The sequence below is a fragment of the Mastigoproctus giganteus genome, chromosome 7 (assembly GCF_048544385.1).
Source record: "Mastigoproctus giganteus isolate SK-2022 chromosome 7, ASM4854438v1, whole genome shotgun sequence".
Taxonomy (NCBI): Eukaryota; Metazoa; Arthropoda; class Arachnida; order Uropygi; family Thelyphonidae; genus Mastigoproctus; species Mastigoproctus giganteus.
The window spans coordinates 144,396,112-144,417,517 of NC_143581.1; the positions used below are offsets into that span (position 1 = coordinate 144,396,112).

General features: G+C 37.5%; 1 protein-coding gene across 3 annotated transcripts in view; it reads right to left on the bottom strand.

Annotated features, from left to right (window-relative positions):
* The window catches only part of Cog1 (conserved oligomeric Golgi complex subunit 1), a 546,651-nt gene that overhangs the window by 131,383 nt on the left and 393,862 nt on the right, over positions 1-21,406 (bottom strand). For all 3 annotated transcript variants that reach the window (XM_090377929.1, XM_090377930.1, XM_090377928.1), the window contains 2 exons: positions 10,903-11,047; positions 1,938-1,999 (listed from right to left, as the gene is read on the bottom strand). In XM_090377929.1, coding sequence (XP_090234055.1) covers positions 1,938-1,999; positions 10,903-11,047 — 207 coding nt within the window. The remainder of the gene's footprint in view (positions 1-1,937; positions 2,000-10,902; positions 11,048-21,406) is intronic.

The window sequence follows — 21,406 nt, forward strand, 5'->3', positions numbered from 1 at the left end:
ATATGAAGTTCTCTAAGCAGTGCAGACAAGCTTCCAGACAATTCACAGGCATTATATACAGATGCATCACAACCTTAGTGAGGCATCCTTTTAACTACTGTCCTCCATGCTAACTGTCTTTTGGCATATCATTCCTTAGTCAGGCGCATCGAGAACTGCCATGGGCCCTGGTGAAAATGCTTCACTAGGCCAGTGTACTTTTCCATGTAGTGGACTCAGATTCTGACCCCTAAACAATCTCCAGAGAAGATTACCCATCTACTCTTAACCCATCCACAGTACTAGTTTAATACTACTTCTTTCAATAAAAACTGCAGCACAGGTTGCAAACCAAATATCAGAAGATACACATTACCCAGCCAGCATCCACTAATGATCTCTGGAACACAATTCCCCCATGTGTATTTCCTAAAAAATGCAACTTACAGAAGTGAAGGTGAACTGAAACAAGATTTGCTTTTATTCCAATCTTTAATGTGTCTGCAGCACTTCTTTAATAGGATTTTCTTAAAAAAAAAAAATAAATAAACAAAAATAAAGGATAATGTGCATTAAAAAGTGAAGGTGCATCAAAAATATAAAATATCAAGAATGGTATCATTCTTGATATTTTATATTTATGCATGGCATGTTAAAAGTTTGCATTTTCTGCCTTGCTCTGCCATACACTGAATTCTTCCAAAGGATTACTTGTGAACTCATTGAATTGTCATAGCCACTAATCACATACAGCAAAATGTTATTCACCAAATTATCCTGTACATCACACAGCCATACAATGAAATGTCTTGCAAAGAACTGATGCGATCTCATCTGCACAGCACAGTGAACTTCATATCTGACTGAAAAATAGCTAGCATGCTCTTTTCATCCTTCACTACACTGAGTGTGATACCAAATAGTTGGTATGTTAATCTGGGATTACTGCTACCCATATGAAGTACCTTACATTTGTCAGTGTTAAACTTCAACTGCCATTCACAGACCATCTGCCTAATTTGTCTAGGTCTTATTGTAGTAGCATACCTTGATTAATGTCATTAACCACCCTTCATATTATCTGCAAAATTTGGCATCAAACCTGATGTGTCTTCATCAATATTCACAAACACAGAAAACAATCATAGACCTAGTATTGAACCCTGTCGAACTCTACTAAAAACATTAGTTCATGAAGGGTAGTGCTCATTGATAAGTAGTCTCTATTAAGTATTAGCAGTAACTTGCCCTTAATACCTCACTGCTCTAGTTTGCACGGCAATTGTAGCATTATAGTGAGCAAACAAGTTTGGTGATGAATCATTTAGATCTGGTAATGCAAAAACTAACTAGTTTTTTGTAATGCAGAAAAATAGCAGTCCTTTTTTTTCAGACTGAATTAGCCATAAATAGACATAAAATAGGTGTTTAATATGTTTCATTACATTTTGAAATGAGCAATTTTCTGAGTATTTTTCCTAATTCATAGGAAAATTTGATGCAAATTATGTAACAAATTTTGTTACAAATTAAGGAATTAGTAAATCAGAAAATGTCAGAAACAGTTTTTGTAGAAGATGCTGTGTGTCACTCAAAGACTTTTCAATGATTCACGAAGTTTAAGGATGGCCATTTGTCCACTTAAGATGATCACTGCTCTAGCTGCTCTTCAAATTTAAAATCAATGATTCAGTCACTTGTGTTTGTGATCTGATCAGGACTGATAACTGTTTAACCATCTGGGAAGTTACTAGTGAAATTGGTATTTCTTATGGGAAATGTGAATCAATTTTAACACAGGATTTGGAAATGCCATGTTTCAGCAAAGTTTGTGCCTTGCATTTTAAATGTTTTCATTGCTTATATAAAAGATTACATTCAATTTTCATGAATTACATTCTTTTAAAGGAAAGGAAAAAAAAAAAAAAAAAAACAGAAAAAAAGAAAAAGATACGCACTTCATTGCAAAATCACTCTGTTGAAGTATTTTTGTTTTAAGACTCTCCCAGCCAGGATCTTCCTGAAAGTTAAGATTCAAAATCATTTCTGAGAAATTTATAATTAAACATATGACAAATCTGATTAACAGACTTACAATCATGATGGAAATGTGTTGTGTGTGTGTGTGTGTGCGAACATGCATGTGCTTCTTAACAGGTAGATGCAACCTTTAAAAAACTCTTTTATCAGTTTACATTAAAACTTATGTTAATTTACCTCTGTGGAATCTTGGCTACAGAATATGTTCATATTATAATAAAAACTTACATCCTATTAACACATTAATTAAGTCAGCTAAGAAAAACTTCCGTATATATTTGAAATTATCTGATGTGCAAAGTATAATTTATACCATATTTATGGTTCCAACACATTTTAAAATCTCCTTTTATACTTTTTGCTCAATGAACAGTAGCTTAAAAGCTATCCAATTGTTTTATTTATTTATTAAACTAAAATGCACATCTGTTAACTATGTGTAGTACTACTTACAAAATACCTCTAGATGATAGTAAAAAAAAGGTTTAGTTTATGCTTTAGTTTATTAGTATAATTAAAGGCAACAATTCAAGAAAGCAGTTTTATACAGCATCAGCCAAAAAAAAAAAAAAATCTGCACATCACCTGTTCATCCACTGTAATAGTTGTTTGTTTAGTTCCTCTGTGAATTTATTCCAACTACCAACTTCAACAAAACAAGATGGAAGTTTGCAACAATCAACTACCTGCTGCTGAAGACAAATTTCTTGAATAAGGATGGTTCTGCAACCATCCTTATTCAATTTGAATTTATGTCCCCTCATCTATTTAGTCTGAGCAAGAAGGATTCCAACAGCATTGAGCTTATCGAATCCATTCAAACCTTAAACATCTCAATCAGGTCTCCTTGCAGGTGCCTATCCTCCAGGTGCTGCAGTTTTCAGAACTGAAGCCTTTCCTCATAAGAGCACCCTTTTGTTCACCTCACTAATTTAATTGCTTTTTTCTGCACCTCTTCCAAAAGATAAACATCTTACTAAAATGTGGCTTCCAGACCTGTATGCAGTACTCAAAATGTGGCCAAACCATTGCTTTATACAACAAAATAATCATCTCCTTATCCTGCCAGCAAAATTTCCATATATTATTGACAAAATCACATGGGCTGTTCTGGCAGCCTATCTGCACTGCTCAGAAACCTCACATCTGACTGCACAATCATTCTGCAGGCTTTTTTCATTGTCCATTACCACACAATATCTTAATCTGGGATTGCTGGCATTGACAATTGCAAGGTGCTCATATGAAGTACCTTGCATTTGCCAATATTATATTTAAACTGCCACTTCTTAGCCCATCTGCCTAATTTGTCTAGGTCTTTTTTGCAGTAGCATACCCAGATTACTGCCACTCAACACTGCCAACTTTCCTGTCATCTGCAGATTTAGACATCAAACCTGATATGTCTTTGTCAATACATTAATAAACACAGAAAACAACTGACCCAGAACTGAATCCTATGGAACTCCACTAATAACATTAGTCCACGAAGAGCAGAGCCCATTGACAACTCTTTGTCATCTCCCACTCAACCATCTCTTTATTCATACCAGTAACTTGTCCTTTATGTCACATGGCTCTACTTCATGTGGCAGTCTTTTGTGAAAGCCAAGTACACAATGTAAAAATTATTTTTTGCATCCAGTTCCTATATTACTGCTTTATACTATTCATTCAGATTGGTCAGACAAAATTGTACTTTAACAAATCAATGCTGTGACTTCAGTATAACTGCATTCCTGTCTATGCAGTCTTGTATTACTTCTTTTATCACTAAATCCGTTATTCTACCTGGAGCAGAAGTCAAGCTTCCTTTGTGAACTGGGGACACATTCACACATCCATTCAATTAGGATATCCTCCGAATGCATTCCTAATTATGCTTAAATTTTACGCTGCTTCCCTCAACAGAATTGGATGGATTTCATCCATTCTGGTGCTTTTTTTTATGTTTCGTTTCAGCAATTTTTTTTTCCATGTTCTTCTTGGTTATCACAAAATCAATTAGCTCCCTGTTATAATATGAAAAATTCTGGCATCCCATCTCTAAAAAATGGGTTCTGTGTAAATGTTCAGATGCAAAAAACCTGTTCAGTCCATCAGCAACCTGAGCAGGATCATCATATCTAGTAGACCAATGTGATATATTCTCTTCCTTCCAGTGTTTATATAAGTGAAGAAGTTTTAGGTACTTTTCTTTGCATTCTTTGTGCTTTACCATGTCTAACTCCATTGTGACTTGATTTCAGGCTAGTTTATATCTAGGTTAGACTTCTGTATCATCTGATAATTTATATGAATCCCATGCATTTTTCCTATCTGCCACAAGTCTCATCAGTACATCTCATAGCCATTTAGATTGAAGCCTCGAACAGTATCTCTTGGTTGGTATAAAAAGTCTAGTAGCTTCTACAATTACTTTCCTGTATGATTCCCATTTAGAATTTGCTGTCGGTAAGTCAACAACTGATCCCACTGCGTAAAATTTAAAAACTGTCTGAGACCAATGTTGTGATCTTACGAAAGCAAAAGCCCCTACCTTGGCCAGTAGTAACACCTTTAAATAAATCCCATATCAATACACTGTGATCACCGCCACCCGGTGAGTCTTTTATTTGCAGGTTCTTCCTGCTAATAATAAGATGAAGAGTATTGCTTTCTCTTGTTGCCTCTTGAAAATGCATGTAGTAATCAGTGATCCAATAAATCCACTAAATTCTTGCTACTTTGTGAGTAACCAACCCACAAGTTCCAGTCCAACATCTGGAAGGTTAAAATCCCTCCAATTATAAGACATTCTGATTTACTGGCACATTCTATATGCCTGTATAGTTGCTTATTATACTTATTGCAGCCATTAGGCCTATAACATACTAATACACTCCTACTCTCATTTTTGCTTTCCTAGTGCTTATGTCACATCAGACTGACTGAACACTGCACTGGCCATCCATGTCAATTGGATGTACAGACTTAGATTTTGTGCTTTTTAACTAGGAGCATAACAGCACTTCCCCCTCCTCTCCTGTCTGTCCTTTCTTAAGTTGGGACTTAAGTGTAAATGGTAGGACAACATATTCTTTTATTTCTAGTGTACAATTTAATTATAAGAATAAATTAAACGAGTGGTTTTATCCTTGTATGGAGGGTTCATACATACTTACAGGACAAGGTTCACTGAAAGCGAAATTACATCAGTTAGGATTGGAAGATGAGCCCTACTGTGTTTGTGGCATGGTAGAGTCATGGGATCATGTGTTATACGATTGTAATTTGTATGATGAGTTTAGATATGAGCTGATACATTTGGTGGCTAATTTTGGCAGGGGGAATGAGGCAGTGTTGTTGTCTTCAGCTGTTAATTATGATGCATTACAGCATTTTTGTAGAATGGTTTTTAGAAAGAGGAGGTTGTTGTCAGTTAGTACTATTACTGAATAATTGCATTGATGACATTACTAATATGTTTATATTAATTATGCTTGTTGTTGTTGATATGGAGGTTTGATGGCGCATAGGCTACTTTGGCCATAATGTGCCTATTCATTTATTATAAAAAGAGATGAAAAAGTTTCATAAATTCAGAATTGATTAAAAAGTCCTGTTTGCTTTATGAAGTTGAAAAATTCGGAAATATCTGCATCATCTCCAATGAGATTCTCTAAAGTTATTGGTCTACGAAGATTAACCAGTGATAGCAGGGTTGAAGTTCTGTCTTGTTCATAGTAAGGGCAGTCAATGAGAATGTGTTTAATACTCAGATTTATATTACAAAGTGGACACTGTGGCGGGACATTCCCTGTGAGTAAATAAAGGTGGGTCAGATAAGTATGGCCTATTCTTACCCTTGAAAGGACTACCTCTTCTCGTCTTGATGTGCGGACACTGGAGCGCCAAATTTTTGGATCATGTTTAAATTGAAAGAGTTTATTATTAATTTGAGAGTGCCATATTGCTGTCCATTTTGACAGGCATGCAGCCTGAATGATTAATGCATAATCTGATGGCGGAACAGGGATATCAGTTAGTCGAAGCTAGTTGGATTTTTTGCGGCTTTATCAGCCAGTTCGTTGCCCAAAATGCCAGAATGAGCTGGAATCCAGCAAAAGGTGACCAGTTGATTGCGTTCTTCAATTTGTAGTAATATGCTTTTTATTTCATCTAGAACAGGGTGTACTTTATCTAAGGGGTTACATAAAGCCAAAATTGAGCTGAGGGAATCAGTGTAAATAACAGATTTTAAAGCACAGTCAGAAGAGAGATTCTGTAAAGCTAGTTTGATTGCATATAATTCAGCTGAGAAGATACTGAATTCAGATGGCAAGAATGCTGAAATAACGGTATTTGGAAACACTGCAGCCGCTCCGATGTTTGAATTAGATTTAGAGCCGTCTGTATAAATTGGAAAAAAGTCAAAGTATCTTTGAGTGTGAGCTTCGTGAAGTTGTTTGATATTTGATGTTTGTAAAATGTTCTTTCCCCATTGAGAGAGGTAAGTGTCACAGGTCGGTATAGGAGGTGGAACCCATGGTGGTTGAGTACAAGTTGTTGTCTGTTGTACGGAAAGGATGGAAACATTCCAAATTTGCATCAGTTCAAGAAGGCGAAGACCAGCTGGCTTTACTATGCTTGGTTTATTTCTGAAAAGGTTTTCTAATGGTGGATTGAACAGGTATGACTGAGTCGGATGCATGGCACAGCTTTGTATCTTGACAGCATACTTCAATAACAGTGTCTTCCTACGTAAAGTTAGTGGGGTTCATGGGCATCAATGTAGAGACTATGTGCTGGTGATGTTCTGAAAGCACCGAGTGAAAGTCTCAAGGCACTGTGTTGAATTGGATCAAGCCAGCGTAATGCACTCAATCTGGCTGAATCATAGATGGGAGCTCCGTAATCAAGACGGGATCTGATTAATGCCCGATATAGCCGAAGCAGAGATCTGCGCCCCATGTTTGGGAGGATAAAGCTCTGAGTATATTTAACTTTTTTAGACAGGAAGTACGTACATTTTTTATGTGGTCTATAAAATTTAACTTATTATCAAGTGTTAATCCTAGAAATCTGATGCTATTGGTGACCGGGATGGAGACATTATAAATTTGAAGTTCAGGATCCGGATGAAGTTTGCGCTGTCTACAAAAATGGATAGCAACTGTTTTCTGCTGCGAGAGTCGACAGCCATTGAGGCTGGCCCACTGTTGTATTTTATTAAGTGATATCTGGAGCTGTCGTTCAATAGACCTCATGTTTTGAGAATGGCAGGAGATGGAAAGATCATCTGCATAAAGGTAGGTCTCAACTGTATTTGGAAGCTGATTGGTGATGGAATCTATTCTAAGAGCAAACAAAGTGGCACTCAGTACTGATCCCTGTGGTACTCCTTCTTCCTGTATAAATGTTTTAGAGAGGGCATGTTGGTACTGAACTTGAAACGATCTAGTACGTAGGAAGTTCTGGACAAATATAGGAAGGTTGCCTCGCAGACCAAGAGAGTAAAGATCACTGAGTATGCCATGCCGCCAGGTAGTGTCAAAAGCCTTCTCGATATCTATTGAAACCATTACAAGATGTTCATGTTTAACAAAGGCATTTCGAATGGCGAATTCAGCCTTGACCATAAGATCTAAGCATGACCTATTTTTACGAAAGCCATATTGGCTATGGCTCATTAGATGTTGTGACTCAATGATCCATACGAGTCTTCTGTGGACAATTTTTTCAAGGATTTTGCTCAGACAGCTTGAGAGAGAGAGAGATCGGTCTATAGCTATAGGGGTTAGTTGGATCTTTTCCAGGTTTTAGGAATGCCAAAACAGTAGAGTGATGCCAAGAAGTTGGAAAAACATTTTCTAAGAATATACGATTGTAAAAAATCAGAAGCAGGCTTAAAGCTTTGTCATCGAGATGTTGAAGCATGACATAATAAATCCCATCTGGCCCGGCAGCACCATTTTGGGCTGTTCTAATGGCATGCAGAAGTTCAGAGTGTTGCAGAGGTTTGTTATATGGAAGAGTACGTGCGGTTTGAAATTTTATGGCATGCTTTTCTCTAGTTTTTTTAATTCGTTGGAATGACGAAGAATATGCTGATGCCGCTGATATTTCAGCAAAAGTATTGCCCAAAGCATTAGCAATATCTAAGGAACTAGATAGATCTTGCCCTTTCCAGGAGAGGATTGGAGAAGGTATAGTGGGAAACTTACCAGATAACTGTCTAATTTTTTTCCATATAGTTTTCGGATCAGTGTTTCTGTTAAAGGTCGATGCAAAACGGGTCCAGGATTCTTTCTTGGCTTGCCTTTGTACAAATCGTGCTTTTGCTCTTAGCTTCTTATAATTAATGAGATTGTTTGTGGTTGGACATTGCCGAAATAAATTCCAGGCTTTGATTTTTGCTTTCTTTGCTTTTGTGCATTCGTCATTCCACCAGTAATTATAATGCTTGCGACCAGGGGGATTTGATAATGGTATTGTGTCCTTGGCCACTTTTAGGAGATGTGATGTAATCTGTTACATTGTCAATATTCTGGAGCTGGATTTTTTCCTCGTCAAGAGAGAGATTGATGATCGAAATTTTGCCCAGTTTGCACGAACAAATTTCCATTTCCTGTGGAGTTTGTTTGGAGGAGATTGTGATATTAAAAAATTGCATATGATTGGAAGGTGGTCACTGCCCATAGGATCATTTAAAACATACCACTCTGTGGTTGGGAGGGGTATTGGAGAAAAAATTGAGAGATCTATTGCTGAGGTGTGTCCAGTTGGGAGTTGTATGTGAGTGTGCGCACCAGTATTGAGTAAGGTGAGGTTTTGTGACTCTAGAAAGCTTTCAACGAGTCGACCACGTGTGTCTAGTTTAGGACCGCCCCATAAGGGGTGGTGTCCATTAAAATCCCCTAATATACAGAGAGGTGGAGGTATCTGTATGAGTAGATCTTCAAGATCTTTTAAACAGTAAGTATGGTTTGGTGGTAGGTATATTGAGACCAGTGTTATTGAAATATGGAGAGTTATATGAACAGCAACAGCTTCTATTTCAGTTTGAAGTGGAAAATGTTTAGTTGGGATCTTTGAATTTATTAAGATTGCTACACCACCATGGGCAGCATTTGCTGTATTACGATCTCTTCGATAAAGACAATAGTTTTTTATTGAAGGAGAAATTTGCGAGGTTAGGTAGGTTTCCTGAAGACAAAGGGCAACTGGAGAAAATCGGTTAATTAGATCACAGATATCATCTGTGTTGCAACGAAAGCCTCTGCAATTCCATTGTAAAATACAAGGCATTATTTGTGTTTGATTGATGGAGATGTATCTGACTGCTTTTTGAAGGTTACTGGCTTATGACGTTTTAACTTAGATTTATCTTTTTTGGAGAAAACTGGCCGACCTGTGTCCATTTCTTCTTCTGCATGGAGTTCTAGAAGGGGATCTTCCTGTATGGGTGTGCCATCTGTGTCCATGGTTGTATCTTGAAAATTTTTTACTACATTTGTGTTTAAACTATGAGATATGGTATCTATGACTGGAGCAGGAGATGCCACTGGTATTGTCAGAGGAGTATTATTTGCCTGGTCAGAGAACTTGGATTGTTGCTTAGAAAGAACATTTCTAGCCCAGTCAGAAATTGATTTGTTAGTGGGAACTGTTACATCAGTTTGAGTGGAGACTGTCTGATATTTTTTTACAGCATTGGCATAGGTCATATTTTTGGTTATAGTAGGAGCTACTAATTTTCTCGCTTCTGGGTAACTTACTTTGTTCTCAACCTTGTATTTTACTATTTTTTTCTCCATTTTCCACTTTTCACATGTCTTTGAATATGCAGGATGGTCACCTTTGCAATTTGGGCAGGTCATTTTTGTAGCTGTACAGTTACTTTGTATGTGATCTGAGGATCCACAATTAGGGCAGACAGGAACTCCTCTGCATACAGTTTGTGAGTGGCCATACTTTTGGCATTTGTAACACCTTAAAGGGTTTGGAATGTAAGGTCGGATGCGGCAAAGTAAATAACCTGCTTTTACAGAGGAGGGTTAGTTGGGTGTATTGAAGGTGAGAATAATATTTCTTGTAGGTGTCAGTTGATTATCTTTTTTAGTCATTATTCTTTTTGCTTCAATTACATTCTGTCCCTGCAGTTCTTGGGTTATTTCTTCATCGGTGACATTCAGTAAGTCCCAACTGGATATCACACCCTTAGATGAATTTAGGGTTGTGTGTGGAGATATTTTAACTGGAATGCCAGCAAAGCTTGTGAGTTGTAACAGCTTCTCGGAATGTCTGTGGTTGGTGGTTTCTATTGATGTTTTTGTATTACAAACGGAGACAATTTATTCATGGGCTGACTAGTAAGGGAGTGGATGATTAAGAACGACGAGCAAGGTTGCTCCATCCGATCAGTCTTTTGTCTCTTTGGATTATCGTTCTCAATATCCTTATGGTCTGTATTATCCATGATTTCTCCTTTTAGCCCTTGGCAAGTGGACTTACTTGCCAAGATTTCCGGCCCCGCCACGGGGAGGCAGGAGCAGTGCCGCTAGGAGGCCAAGCGGTTAAAGTGTTAGTTGATTAGTGACCTAGAAAAATGAATAAAAAGAAAGGTGGCTTTTCTTTCTCTGTTCTAACTTGTGGCTTTTCAAGTGTAGAACGGTTTTAAAAAAATAAAGCTTTAGATAAACGTATAAACTTAAAAATAACTTTAATCGCCTTTGAAGAGCACTTTATAATCTCACAGATATCGCTTGGCCTCGAAATACGCTTGGCACCCGGGGCCGATTATTAATTATGCCTGTAATGAATCTATAAAAATATATATCCTGTTCATTTTTTATTTTTTAAATTTTATCCCCCCATTATATACCAAAATTTTTAACTTACTTTAACTGCACTGTTCTGGGCATATGGGATAAATGCTCTTCTATGTGACTGTTCAAGCGATATGTTAAAATGTTGGAGCACACATTCTTTGTAGTGAGGACACAGTTCAGTAAAGGCACGACACAAATGGCCTAAAAATACAGCCCTAGATTAAAGGAGAAAAAAAAAATCATAAATAAAATAAAATAAAATACAAATGCTGTACTATAATCAGTTTTCTAAATTGAGACATACAAAATGTAAAAGCCGAAGTATAATGAGAAATAAATTTCATCTGATGCCAAGCTATGTAAAAAAAAAAAAAAAAGAAAAAGTACATTTCCTTTGGTCTTTCTTTTTAATTCAATATGTCATATATTATGGCTGATAAGTTGCACTTTGAAGTGCCTAAAAAAAATCAACTAAAATTTTAATAATGACTTACATGACAAATATAAAATCTTATAAACATAAAATAAAACTTATAAAATATTAAATTTGAAGTTACTTCAAATTTAGGATTTTATACTCAGACACATGCTTTTGGATAGAAAGAGACTAATTAATACTAGCATACTTATAATTTATTACATACATATTTGTACACAAATACGCATTGTTTCTCACCTATTATAACCAAATTTGTTCATCTTCTTCAGTAATCAATTATATTTTCAGGTTTATGTTTCAAGTTTTTGAATAGTAAACTTAGATTGTCAATTTCTTAGAGAAAATGTGCTTCCAGGCTGAGGCACACTGTTTACAGATACTAATTTGCAGTACAGTATTAAACGGTCAACAAGGAATGGCTTGGTTATGTAATAAATGCCTTCCAAGCATATATTTATCAATAAGCTCAATGTTACATTGTCACCTATGTTTGCAGATTTTGATTTTATGACCTTCTAACAGAGTGTTTCAAAACTATATGTAACAAATACAGGGGCATATTCTACATAAAAAAAAAAAAAAATATACCAACATATGTCTCAGAAGTCTTTATTTCCGGGATATTAAATATCAATCATAATCTAAAGCAGCTGTACAAAACAAGCTTCATTTTGTTCAAAGCAGCATTCACTGCAACAAATCCATTATTTCCTGGATGTCATGCCATTTGGGGACCATTCTTAATGGTTTAAGCAACCTCCAAAAAATGTAAATTCTCAGTTTGTCTTGCATGGTAATTACATACTGAATAAACTATGGAATTCATGTGATCCACACAAAGTAATCTAAGGGTGTGAGGTTAGGCAATTGTGATGGCCACTATACAGGGTGTTCGGATTTTTTTTTTGTTTTCTTTTGTTTTATTTTCTGCCTTTAGTTCGGTTGGAGAAAGGCATTACAGCAGTTAAAATGGTTTAAAGTAAGAGAAGAAATCTAATATGCCTTTCCTTATCTCCCAATATTTTCTGAAGTGTGAATGTTTCTCATGTATTGTGCAGTTTTCGAAAGGAGGAGACCTATGTTTTGTGTCATAGACAGGGCATTCTAAGAATAAATGCTAACTGATTGAAGGACATGCAGTTTTGGCACTGAGGTGGTTCTTCAGCTCTGAGTAGATATGCATGAGTGTCTGATTCACAGTCTGGCCAAATTTCTTGTCTTCATTTCTAAACAAATGTGCACCTTCTGATATGTTTGCCGAACTCTCTTGAACAGAACATGATCTAGCCAAGGCGGATGTCTTTGTGTGTGCCAGGTGCAGAGAGTGTCTAGAAATTAGACATCAACTCAGCATTCTACTGTGCGTCTATGAGAGAGCTTGAGGTGTAGGGTAGATGCCCCCAAAGAAATTAATATTAGGGGCCCGTCAAGTTCTCAGCTGCCCAACTCAAACCAGAGCTCACTCCTGGGCATCAGGCAACACTGCAGCAATTTCCAAGGCAGAATGCGCTGGTACCAAAGGAACTAGTTATTGTTGGTGACTCTATTGTCAGGGAGACAGGGAATATATTGTGTAAAAAGGATAGATAGAATAGGACCAGGGTATGTCTGCCAGGTTCAAAAGAAGTGCATCCAGTTGATATAGATGAACAGTGCACTGTTGAGTCAGTTTGGTGTGACATAAGCACTGCAAAAGCAAAAATAAGAGTAGGAGTGTGTTATAGGCCTAATGACTTGAATGAGTACAATGAACAATTGTACAGAGAAATAGAGTGGGCTAGTAAATCGGAATGTCTTATAATGGGGGATTTTAATTTCCCAGATATTGACTGGAACTTGTGGGTTGGGCACTCACACACTAGTCAGACTTTTATGGATATATTGGATGAATGTTTTATGCAGCAGCATGTTCGAGAGGCAACAAGAGAAAGTAATACTCTTGATATGGTTATCAGCATGGATCATTCATGTATTAGGAATTTGCAGATAAAAGAACCACTAGGTGGCAGTGATCACAGTGTACTGACGTGGGATTTACTTAAAGATTTAATTACCATCAGGGGTAAAGGAAAGGGTTTTTGCTTCCGTAAAGGCGAGTACAGTGGTCTCCGACAGTTTTTAAATTCTGTACAGTGGGATCAACTGACGATGTTACCAACAGTAAATTCTAAGTGGGAAGCATTCAAGGAATTAATCGTGGAAGCTACTAAAAGTTTCATACCTATTAAGAAATATTGTTCAAGGTTTAGGCCTAAATGGTTATCAAATGAACTAATGAGACTTGTAACAGAGCAGAAAAATGCATGGGATGCATATAAATTATCAAGCGACTCAGAAGCCTATGGCAGATATAAGTTAATCTGTAATCAGGTCACAAAGGAGGTTCGGCAGGCGAAGGCAGATTACGAGAAATCCTTGGCTAACTGATGCTAAGAAAAACAGCAAGGATTTCTTTACTTATATAAACTCTAAAAGGAAGGGGATGAATCTGATTGGGCCACTTGACATCGATGGTTCGACTGTTGATGATCCTGCTCAGACAGCAAACAAACTGAATGAGTATTTTGCATCTGCATTCACACGTGAGGAATTATTAAGGTTTAAAAATGGCAGAAGGTTATCAAATTGTAGCAGGATACTTAATGATTTTGTAATAACTGAGAGCAAAGTGGAAGAGAAATTGTTGAAGTTAAAAGTAAGAAAAGTACCTGGAGTGGATGGGATCTATCCAGTTATATTAAAGGAGGCGGCAAAGCAACTAAGCAAACCCTTAGCCATAATTATGAGAGCATCCTTGGACTCAGGTGAGGTTCCCACGGACTGGAGATGTGCAAATGTATCCCCAATTCACAAAGGGGGATCGAAGGGTGACACGAGTAATTACAGACCAGTTAGTTTAACTTCTGTTCCGGGTAAAATAATGGAGTCGCTGGTTAAAGATGCATTGCAGGATCATCTAGACAGGACTGCAGCAATAATTCAGACACAGCATGGGTTTGTTAAGGGAAAGTCTTGTCTGACAAATTTGATAGGATATTATGATGTGGTTACAAAGGAACTGGATGCAAAAAATAATTTTGATATCATATATTTGGATTTCAGGAAAGCTTTTGACACTGTTGCGCATGGAAGACTATTGTACAAATTGGAGCAGAATGGTATTAAGGGTAAGTTGCTACAATGGATAAAAGAATGGTTAAGTGCTAGAAGACAGAGGGTGGTAATCAATGGGTGCTGCTCTTCTTGAACTAATATTATTAGTGGAGTCCCACAGCGTTTGGTGTTAGGTCCACTGTTGTTTTGTATATTTATCAATGATATTGATGAAGGTATATCAGGCTTAATGTCGAAGTTTGCAGATGATACAAAGGTTGGCAGGGTTGTTAATGACAGTAATGGCAGTGTGCTACTGCAACAAGATCTAGATAATTTGGGCAGATGGGCTAAGAAGTGGCAACTGAAGTTTAACCTTGACAAATGCAAAGTACTGCATATGGGTAGAAGTAACCCCAGAGAAACGTACCAACTGTGTGGTACTACACTTAAGGTGGTAGAAAATGAAAAAGATCTGGGAGTAATTGTGCAGGCAGATATGAAGTTTTCTGAGCGATGCAGACAGGCTGCCAGGGCAGGTCATGGGGTTTTGTCAATGATATATAGGAATTTTGCTAGCAGGGAAAAAGGAGGTGATTATCCCTCTGTATAAGGCAATGGTCAGGCCACGCCTTGAGTACTGTGTACAGATCTGGAGGCCTCATTTTAAGAAGGATGTAGATTTACTTGAGTGTGTACAGGGAAGGGCAACAAGATTGGTGAGGGGAATGAAGGGATCCTCTTACCAATAGAGGCTTAAGTTCTGGAAATTGCAGTGGCTGGAGACTAAGCACCTGCACGGTGATCTGATTGAGGTGTATAAGGCCTTGAATGGGTTGAGCACGTTGAATTCTGATGGGATTCTTCCACCTGTTCAGATTACGAACCTAAGGGGTCATAAATTCAAATTAAGAAAAGATAGATGTAGAATAGATGTGCGGAAATTTGCCTTTAGCCAGCAGCTGGTTAATTGCTGGAACAAACTTCCATCTGTCGTGGAAGTTGATAGGTTAAATAAATTTAAGGAGTAACTGGACAGGCATTTGGAGGGAATGGTGTGATTTTTTTTTTTTTTTTTTTGGCTGATGCTGCATAAGCTCATACTCTTGCTTTCTTGCATCACATGCCACTACTACTACTACTACTAATATTTCCATAAGTTATTTTTCTAATGTTAGAATGCCTGTTTCATTTGAATTGATTTATTGTTAGTCTGCATTTACCAAGTCATCCGCCATTCAATCTTACAGGAGTTCCTAATTATTGGTTTACAATCTGTGTACAGAACTGTAAAGCTGTTCTCAACTGGGAGGCTGGTTTGTTTGGCTGATTAGTCTGCTAATTCATTTCCTTTGATTCATGTATGTTTGGGAAATCCAACTGAATCATAAATCTATTTTATTCATCTCTAGTTCCTCCAGTTTATGGTGAATTTGATATACAACTGGGTGAAGGATACAGAACTAGTTTCATAATGACTGGATAGTGCTTTATGAGTCAGTGTTGTTCATAATACACTTTTGTAATTAGGAGCCTTGTATGAAATTTAATGCAAGTTGTATGAAATATAATGTCAAAAAAAGGGGTAAAAATCTTTGACTTTGAAAATGAGCATGGGGAAATTAGATTCCTTGTTGTGAGAAATAAAACAGAACTCAGTTTATTATTATTATTCTTTTGACATTTTTAGAGTACTATGTTTTCTTTGTTCCACTAGAAAATTATCAGCATATCAGCATTCAAGGAACTGCTGACAGAAGTTTGAGAATGCTGAAGCTGTTTGAGCAGAGCAGGATTTTTTAATATGGAAGTTGGCATGTAATGTGTTATCACTGTGGAAACTACAGACAAGATTTCATTAATATACAGGAGGAAAAGAGTGGGATAAAGAAAAGAACCTTTGGGAACACCAGCATTAGTTGAGAAAGTAGAGAACAGTTGAACTACCTAATTGTTAAGAAACATATACATATCCAAAAATGTCCCTGTCTATTTAACTTTGTGAGATGTATACACACACATACATATAAACAAAAGGCAAACTATGAGATGGAAGCTTGTTTTAGAAGACCTTTCTGCCAACCATAATCAAATGCCTTAGAACTATCAAGAGCAACTACGCAGATCTGACAAGAAAGTTTCAAACTTTTCCATGAAATCTGCCTAAGGATGAGAAGGATGAGTAACATACAACTGAAATATCACCAGTGGATCGATACCAACGGACTTCATTTTGGCAACGGTTGATGGATTTCTCTATTACTTTGGAACAAGCTGAGGTAAGTGCAATGGGAAAACAAAACGGAGAAGGAAGGATTTGTCACCTTTTGAGAAATTGGCTGGATATGAGTATTCCATGCAAAAAGAAAAACATCAGTTAGTGAAAGCCAAGGCTAGGGTGGAGTATTCAAAATCTGCATAATGCACTTTGACTTTGTAACTGATTTTTAGAAGTAACAAGTTACTACAAACTGTTCGATGCTGACAATAAAGGAGGCTACGAAACTGCTCAACATACAGTGGTGGACAAAAAAACTGCATCACTTGTGAATTTTGCAAATAATGTGTTTTGCGCTGCACTGTGGATTGCTCAAATGTTTGAAATGCATTTGTTAGATGGGATATATATCTCTGTGAATAAAATCCAATAAAAAGATTCCACCTGATATAACTAATTTCCATAAATATCTACCCAAAGGGTAAAATGCGTAATTAATGGAAATATGAGAAATCATGCAAATGGCAATCATGACAACCAAACATACATTTTATTGCATTTACATGTACAAACTGAAATGGCAAGTTAACGTAATAGTATTATGTACTGTAAATCAGCAAAATAAGTCCTCAATATTTTGTTGTTCCTCCTCAAGCTAATTACAGCTTTGCAACGATCTGGCATAGAGTTAATCAACTTTTGGATATACGGTTGCCCAATTTCATGGTACCACACCCTTACAATACTCTCCTGCAGCTGAATCTTGTTGGCTTCTTCTGAGCAATTTTAGACGACATTATGTACCAGCAATTTTCAATAATGGGCTGTTGCCGGGCCAGTCCAACACTGTAATGCCAGCATGACCGCACCTTAAGGGAAAAAAATGAAATGAAAACATTAAGTATGCTTTAAGCCTCGTGAGACAAGAAGACAAACTCATCATTAAATCTAAATAGCATAAATCTTATCAATTTTGCTGTGTGGCAAGGTGCTGAGTCCTGTTGAAAAATGCAGTTTTGGACATCTGTATGGTGATCCCTAATAACAGGTTTCAGGTACTCCTCCAAGATAGCAGTGTGGGTTTCTGCATTCACCGTTCTGTTAATAAAATTAATTCGCTCCACCCCTTTGCTTGTTATGTATCTCCAGACCATCTGACTGGCTGGGAACTTTACAGCTGGTGTTATGCAGTCAGGATGGTATGCCTCCGATTTTTGTCTTCTGACATATTGCTTCCCATCTGAGCCATGCAGGTTGAATTTTGATTTGTCAGAAAAGATGATGGTGTCCCATTACTCTTTTATCCATGAAACATGTGTTTCAGCCCAAGCAAGTCACTTCTTCCTCATTTGTTGGGTCAACAAAGGCTTCTTCTTGCGCCGATAGGCATGCAGACCACATTTCAAAAGCTGTCTCTGGATAGTTCGTGCAATTGTTTCAACACAATCTCAAAGTCCAGTTTTAGACCAGGAGCACTAGCATAGTGATTACAGGAAGGCATAGCCATTTCAAATATCGATCATGGGAAGGTGTAGTCACTCTCTTATTGCCTGATCCAGGTCTTCTCTTCACATCACCAGTTTTATGCTTTAATTTCAGTCCCCGGGAAACTGTTGACTGGTGGCAGCTTATTTTATTGGTGACAGCACACATAGAAAGCCCTTCCTGGGACAGAGCAACAGCTACACCTTTTTTCATGGTGTCAACTGAACATATGGAGCCATGCTTACACCTCCGCAAAACAGAATACTAACGAGCATGTATAACCTTACAACGCCGTATTTATAGAAATGGCTCATGCATTCCTTGCAATTACTGTCTAATGCAATAGAAGCATTATCTGATGCAATACCTTTGCCTTGCAACAAACAAAATGACTGTTATCAAACTATCTTATACATTTCACTACAAATGTTACTTTTTTTTAAAGGTAATGCAGTTTTTTGTCCACCACTGTACCTCACCCTACAGCAGTACTGCGAGTCTGTGCATTTATACTTATAATATAATATGACTTTGACCTTTCAGCTTTTCCTGCTTTTCAATTATTGTCATATCTCAAAGCATTAGCTGATATAGATGGCTTTTATATATATATATATATAAAAAGGCATATGTGGTAAATATATACATATACACAGAAACTCCCCGACTTACGTAAGAGTTGTGTTCCGCGGAACGCGACTCTTACATAATGTCGGGGAATTTCCTCCATATTTGTGCAGTTGGAAAAATCAAAAAAGAAATGTTTGATGAACACATAAATAGAATTATTTTTGTATTTATTCAATTTTTTATCTCATGTGCAGGAAAAAATTACGAAAGCATGCAATTTAAAAAAAAATTTCAAAATTATAAAATTACAAAAAAAAGAGAGGAGACAGGCATAACATCAGTAAGTTTTACCTCTCGAACATCATTGCCAGAATCGATGCCTTCAGCTGATAAGTATGCCGCTGTGGAGGTTGAGGGCTGTGGCAATTAAGAAGGGGTCGGCCCCTCAACCTTACAAAAGAACATATTAATGGATGACTGGATGGTGGGTTTTTTCTTTTCATCGTAAATTTCTTTCTAGCAAGCAAGTATATCATTCACCCCCCTGTTAACTTTTAAGAATCGTTTGCTGTCAGGATCCATCTTCTCAAACCGCACCATTGCTGATGCAATTTCATGAAATGCCATTTCCATCTCTCTAGCGATGAAGCGTCTTGGCTGCTCATTTGGTTCATCTTGAGCTTCGTTGGCATTTTCTTCTTTCACTATTGCTGCCTGCAAGTCAATATGTTATTTGTTAGATAATTCCTTCTCTTCTTCCTCTATTAACTTCTCCACGTTCTTTGGCATCAACCTCCAACTGAAGTAGCTCTGCAACCTTTAAAATCTTATCTGTAACCTATTCATATGATTCGTCTTTTTCAAATTCTTCACAGCCTTTTATGTGATGTGGGCATATTTTCTTCCATGTGCCATTTAAACAACTTTTAGTAATTTCCGCCCAGGCCTCATTAATGTTTAAGATGCTGTGGTAAATATTGTAAGATTTCCCAAAGTCTTTCAACGTAGGAGGGAGTATATGATGAGAGCCTTGTCGATCAATTCGGCCCTGGAAAGATTGTGCAAGGCTCAAGGGGTAGAATTTTTTTTCAGCCTGGACTGTACTTGTTAACAGGAGAGATTGCTACTACAGGGATGGGATACACTTAAATAGAAAGGGTGCAAGAATATTTGCTGATGCTATCGAGGCAGTGTTAGGTGGGTCGGAAAACTGCTAGATTGGGGGGGAGACAAAGACCAATAGATTGACAGTAGCCACTGGCAGAGGTGAAAGAGATTCTTGCACTGCTTCTATTAGAATGAGCAGAAGCCTGAAAAACAAGATGCATGGTATTTCAGAGACTGCTGGGAGCCATTGCGGTACAAGTAAACACATGGGTTGTGTTAAGGTAGCTAAGAATAGAAACAGGTGCAGGTATACTTGTGTGTACACCAATGCTAGGAGTTTAGTAAATAAATTTGATGAATTTGAGGTATTGCTCAAAACATCAAAGGCAGATATTGTTGGGATATCAGAGACGTGGTATCACACAGATATAAGGGATGCAGAACTGCAATTTGGTGAGTACGTCTACAGAAAGGATAGACAGGATAGGAAGGGGGGAGGGGGCTTTGCTATTAGTTAAGAAACACATAAAAACCAAGGAAGTGAAGCCAGTCGACATCGCTGGACAGTGCAGTGTTGAGTCAGTTTGGTGTGACATAAGCATTGGGAGATCAAAATTGAGAGTAGGAGTGTGCTATAGGCCTAATGACTCTGATGAGTATAATAAGAAACTGTACAGGGAAATAGAGTGGGCCAGTAAATCAGAGAGTCTTATAATGGGAGATTTTAATTTCCCAGATATTGACTGGAATTTGGGGGCTGGTTACTCACACACTAGCAGGGCTTTTGTGGATTTATTGGATGATTGTTTTCTACATCAGCATGTTCGGGAGGCAACTAGAGGGAGTAATACTCTTGATCTGATTATCAGTAGTGACTCTTCATGTTTTAAGAATCTGCAGATAAATGAACCACTAGGTGGCAGTGATCACAGTGTGCTGAAATGGGATTTACTCAAAGAGGTAACTACCATTAGGGGTAAAGGGAAGGGTTATTGCTTCCCTAAAGGCGACTACGATGGACTGAGACAGTATTTAAATTCTATACAGTGAGACCAACTGATGATGTTACCAACAGCAAATTCAAAATGGGAAGCATTCAAAGAACTTATCTTGGAAGCTACTAGGCTTTACATACCAACTAAGAAATATTGTTCAAGGTTTAGGCCAAAATGGATGTCAGATGAACTAATGAGGCATATGGCAGAGAAGAAAAATGCATGGGATACTTACAAATTAACACATGACACAGAAGCCTATGATAGATACAAGTTGAAATGCAACCAAGTTACAAAGGAGGTTAGGCAGGCGAAGGCAGATTACGAGAAATCCTTGGCAAGGGATGCAAAGAAAAACAGCAAAGAGTTCTTTACTTATGTAAACTCTAGAAGGAAGGGGATGAATCAGATTGGTCCATTTGATATTGATGGGTCAACTGTTGATGATCCTGCTCAGGTAGCTAACAAACTAAATGAATATTTTGCATCGACATTCACACATGAGGAGTTATTCAGCAAGGGGAATGCCAGAGGTGTATTCAACTCTAGCAGTAAGCTACAGAATCTTGAAATAACTGGGAGTAAAGTGGAGGAGAAACTGTTGAAGATAAACACAAGAAAGGCACCTGGGGTGGATGGGATCTATCCAGTTATATTAAAGGAGGCA